This window comes from Apis dorsata, unplaced genomic scaffold (assembly GCF_000469605.1).
Source record: "Apis dorsata unplaced genomic scaffold, Apis dorsata 1.3 scaffold_74, whole genome shotgun sequence".
NCBI lineage: Eukaryota > Metazoa > Arthropoda > Insecta > Hymenoptera > Apidae > Apis > Apis dorsata.
In genome coordinates this window covers 538,164-543,635 of record NW_006263372.1, presented here as the reverse complement: position 1 = coordinate 543,635, position 5,472 = coordinate 538,164, and the positions used below count along the sequence as shown (strand labels likewise).

General features: G+C 23.4%; 1 protein-coding gene across 5 annotated transcripts in view; it reads left to right on the top strand.

Annotated features, from left to right (window-relative positions):
* The window catches only part of LOC102676503 (sodium-dependent dopamine transporter), a 17,181-nt gene extending 13,548 nt beyond the window's left edge, over positions 1 to 3,633 (top strand). For 3 of the 5 annotated variants that reach the window (XM_031508076.1, XM_031508077.1, XM_031508078.1), the window contains exons 7-12: positions 613 to 716; positions 936 to 1,173; positions 1,512 to 1,640; positions 1,911 to 2,111; positions 2,514 to 2,681; positions 3,106 to 3,633. In XM_031508076.1, coding sequence (XP_031363936.1) covers positions 613 to 716; positions 936 to 1,173; positions 1,512 to 1,640; positions 1,911 to 2,111; positions 2,514 to 2,681; positions 3,106 to 3,318 — 1,053 coding nt within the window. In that variant the 3' untranslated portion in view covers positions 3,319 to 3,633. The remainder of the gene's footprint in view (positions 1 to 612; positions 717 to 935; positions 1,174 to 1,511; positions 1,641 to 1,910; positions 2,112 to 2,513; positions 2,682 to 3,105) is intronic. The other 2 variants (XM_006610423.2, XM_006610425.2) reach the window with 2 other exon arrangements.
* The last annotated feature ends 1,839 nt before the right edge of the window (positions 3,634 to 5,472 follow it).

Here is a 5,472-nt window from a genome sequence, read left to right as displayed (position 1 = left end):
AAAAAAAAAAAAAAAAAGAAGAATCGGACATCGTCCCCGAGAAAAATAGGGGATAGAGTGAAACGTGCCGAGTTTAACCGACTATGGTGAAAATGGAAACTCTGTGTACCTGTCATAATGACCATTAGATTTTCGTTCCAGTGGTGAGCCGCGTTCGACCCTCTTGATTCGCAAGTGAAATGCATTTTTCTATAGCACTTTCGAACCATTGCTTCCAGAGATCGGTGAAATAGAATTTATACAGCGACGAAGGAAATTTATTAATTTCGAAAATTTGTAGATTTAGAAAGTGGAATTGTGCACGTTTTATTCTTATGGGAAAGAATAATCTTTTTCCTAAAAGGGAATGAAGAAAATAAAATGTTTTTTAAATGAATAAATATAAATAGGATTAAAAGAAAAAAAATTAAAAAAAAAATAATTATTAAAATATTATTTGTTAATAAAATATATCAAGATTTATATTTTAAGTGTATAGTATGATAATATTTTTGTTTTAAAAGAAACAAAAAAAATTTAGAAAAAAAATTTTATATTATAAAGATATATTATAAAGAAAGTAAATCAGATTTGAATAAAATTAGATTTTTGTTAAGAATTTTTAATTTACAGGTCTGGGTGGATGCAGCAACGCAAGTGTTTTTCTCTCTTGGACCAGGTTTTGGTGTACTTCTGGCTTATGCAAGTTATAACAAATATCACAACAATGTCTACAAGTAAGAAATATATGTATACTTAAACAAGTATATTTTAATGAAAATTAAATTAATATTTTAAATTAAATTGAAAAAAAGATACAATTTCACTTTTCAGATCAATCTATTTTCATTTATCATGAAAAATATTTTCAAGATTAAAAAATTCCAAATATTTATAATTATGTAATAATAAATATAAAATTATTTTTCTGAAGTGTTCAACATTTATTTTTCCAGGGATGCTTTATTAACCAGCTTGATAAACAGTGCAACATCCTTCGTTGCTGGTTTTGTGATATTTTCTGTATTAGGATACATGGCACGAGCAAGCGGAAAATCCATTCAGGATGTAGCGACTGAAGGACCTGGTCTAGTGTTTATCGTTTATCCTGCTGCCATCGCTACTATGCCTGGATCAACATTTTGGGCACTCATCTTTTTCATGATGTTGCTTACATTAGGATTGGATAGCTCGGTATATATTACATAACTTTTCATACAATTTCCACCAATTATATAACAAAAATATATGTTATAAAAAATACGAGACAATTTATAAATTTTTTTAATGCCAAGAAAATTATTAATATTTCTTCTGAAAATGAATCTATTTTTATTTAATGATATAATATAATATTAAGCTTTATACCTAATTTATATTGTAATATTTTTATAACTAAATAATATCATAAAATTAATATAATATTACTTTTTAATAATTTTCTTAATAATATTAACTCTGTACTTCATTTCTATTATGTATTGCAATATAAATTATAATATATTATAGCATAATCAAACCTTTTCTTATAGTTCGGAGGTTCCGAAGCGATAATAACTGCTCTTAGCGATGAGTTTCCAATTATTGGAAATAATCGTGAAATTTTCGTCGCTTCGCTTTTCACGCTATACTTCCTTGTCGGTTTAGCTTCATGTTCTCAGGTAAAATGATTTATAAAGCATTATAAAATATAAAATATAAATAATGAAACAGCATATAAAAATAATTGTAAAATGATATTTTCAAAATCTAATTAAATATTTTTTAATTCAGTCATTCTTTTTCCTATAATAAAAATATTTAAATTAAATGTAATTAAATTATAATAAAAAAAACTAAACATAAGAGTATTATTAAAATAATATAAATTTTTGTTTAATTTTTTTTTAATTAAAAATATATATTCATTATATTAATTTTTATTTACACAGGGTGGCTTTTACTTCTTCCACTTGTTGGACCGATACGCAGCTGGATACTCGATGCTGTTTGCAGTTTTGGCGGAAGCGATCGCCATTAGTTGGATCTATGGAACAGACAGATTTTGTGCAGATATTAAAGATATGATTGGATTTTCACCAGGAATCTATTGGAGAGTCTGTTGGAAATTCGTTGCTCCGATATTTCTTATGGTAAAAATAAAATTTATTGAGATTTTTTTTTTATTTAGTTTTCTTATCTGAATTTGTAGAAAAAAGAAATTCATAAATTAAAATTTTAATAAAATAAATAAATTAAATATTATTATGATACATTATATTTTCTTAGTATTTTATCGTTCTTCTTCTTTTTATTTTTTATTTTGCAATTCATAAATATTCATATTTCTAACTTAAGAAACCGAATAATATTTTCTATTATTTTTAATTCAGAATTATATTATAATCTTATTATTATTAAATAATAAAATATATATATAATATTTATATATAATAAAATATAAATAAAAATAATAAATCATTTTAAAGTATATATGTGAAAAATAAAAAAAAATAAAATCATTTTTATAAATTAATTCATTAATATTATTATAGTTTATCATCGTTTACGGTTTAATGGGTTACGAACCACTGACTTACGAAGATTACGTATACCCTGTGTGGGCAAATATATTAGGCTGGTTAATTGCGACTTCCTCAATTGCGATGATACCCGGCATTGCAATTTACAAGATCATTATCACACCCGGCAATTTTATTCAGGTATCTTAATTTTCATGCAATTGTTTTTAAGTACATTCTTTTCAATACTGATTTGAATATGTTTAAGAAAGAAAAATTAAGAAGGACCTGTAAAAGAATTATAATATATATATTTACCTCAGAAAGTAATATTTATATTTTAAAATACATAACTATGACTAATACATTATATACATGTAATTAAAATTAAAAGAAAAAAGAAAAAGAAACAAGAAAATAAACAAAAATAATACAATAGTGTATACCTGTAATACCTGTTTAATTACTTTAAACATGCATATAATGATTAAAAGCATTCAACAATTAGGGCTTGTAGAAATTATAAAATTTAATTATATATTTAATTATATAAAAAATAGCTTTCTTCTTATTACTTTTATTACTTATTACTTATATAAACAAATATATATCTATTAAATTACAGAGATTAAAGATTCTCACCACCCCCTGGAGAGATACTCAACAAAGAAACGCAGATTTCTCTTCAGTCGCAAATGGCGCAGTTCGTCGTAGTTTCATCGTGGATGAAGATTTAAACCTAACCAAAGAACAACAAAATTTACGAAAAGAGCAAACGGAGGTGATGATCCAATCCAGAGAGAATGTTAATGGAGATCCACCACCGGAGCCAGTCTAGGACAGTGCGGTTGTGATTTTACACGGTGCCCGGTTCCAAGTATATCTTTGCTAATACTTTATCGTGGGAATGTACAGTTCTACACGAAACTCGAACGCACCCACTTAGATTTTACGATACAAATGTTTAATGACAATTATTTGCTCTTTTTGAAAGACAAAGCTTCAAGCTTTGTTAGATTTTTGTGGAAAAATATTTTTTCTTAATATTGTTATTGCGGTGAAAAATATTTAAAAAAAAATCTTATTTTGCTATAAATTATGTTAAAAATAAGTTTTCAATCATTCAATCCTTATATTAGTCTTTTAATGCACTGTTAACTCTTTTGCTATTAATATAATAATAATAATATGTCTGTAAAAGTATTTCGATCTCTAAATATTTTTAGAGATTATTATAAAAATTTTATTTTATTACATTTTATTATTTTATAATTATTATAATTTTTATTATTAATTTAGAATAATCTTTAAGAGATTTTAAATTGAATTTCGAATATTATAGCAAATCAGTTAAGTGCAATGAAAAAATAATTCCGTTATTTTAGATAAATAAATCGCACAAAGTATATATATATTTTTATCTAATTTTTAAAATAGCACATTTTTGTTTTGAAATTTTCCTAAAGTGTCCTAAAATACAAATATGTTGCGAATGGTCCAACCTGTAAATATTACAGGCATCATGAAATTTCTTAGATAAATTCACTAAATAAATAATGAATATTATTCTAGATTTAGTAAATGTAAGGCTGTAATTATTATTAAAAAAAAATTTCTTCAACAACAGCCTTAATTCAATAAAACATTCAATAAAACATTCAATAAAACGATCTTTTATCAATTAGAAATTTAGAAATGTTTCACAAGAAACACAAATGTGAAAAGTTTAACCTTACTTACATGAACATTAAAAAAATCTATAAAATATTATAAAATAAATACAAATAGTTAATAAAGATGAAGAAATGATCAAATAACAATATAACAGTAACTTTTTTTGTCTAATTTAAAGATATCAAATATTTGTAAAATATATTTCATCTTTGCTTGAAAATAAATATTTCAATTTTAATTTCATTCTTGAAAAGTGTTAACTCTTTACAGACGCGAACTATCTATTATTTCAAAAATTTTGTTTAAATAAAAAAATTGTATGATATATTCATTGTTCATAAATTAAAAATGTTTTATAAATAATTATTTTTTATATTATGTTATTATAATGTTATTATAACTTAGTTATGTTATTATAATTATTTTCTTCTAAATCAAAATAGATAAATACATCAATATGTAGTTTAAAAATTTTGCTGCAACCTAACCTCTTTGAGAAATTTGTTTATTTTCAACAATATTAAGATCTTCGTAAGATCTTTGTACTATCTCAATATTTAATAAAAAATTTAAAAATTATATCATTAACAAGTTTTTGTAAAAAATTGGAGAATATAAATTTGTTCTACATCACAAAGAGTTGACACATATATTTTACATAAACGATGCATCATAAACATTATCACATCCGATTGTTTCTATTTGATTATTCAAATGCTCTCACATCGTCTAGTTCGACTAGACGTATATGCTGTGTAGACTATACGTGAATTATAATCACCGATCAGGTGTAAAACGTTATATTAAAAAGTAGTGAATTTCAAACGTTTATCGATAACGTTCGTCCATTGTTAAAAAGCAACCACGCTTTATCTATACAATATCTAGCACAGTCTGATTCTCGGGTAAGAAATATGTGAAATATGTGAAAAATATTACATCGTTAAAATTTGTGATTAAAATAAGAATGATTTACTTCGAAAACAGGTTACATATATAATGTGATAGCGATAAATTATGTTAAGGAAAAAAGACACGCTAAAGTACATCAGTTTTTAATTTTTTATTATTTTTTAATAGATTACTATACAGAATTAATTTTCATATATTGTAATTATTATTATTTTAGTTATTCAAAATTATTATTTTTTATAATATTATTCTTCCTTTTATAATTATTTTTTAACAGTATTATAAATAAGATTATAATATATAATAATATTGATTATTATTATTTTTGATTATATTTATTTGATTAATATTGATATAATATTGGTATAATTATTTAATATTTTTATAGATTCTTTTCAATTTTTTT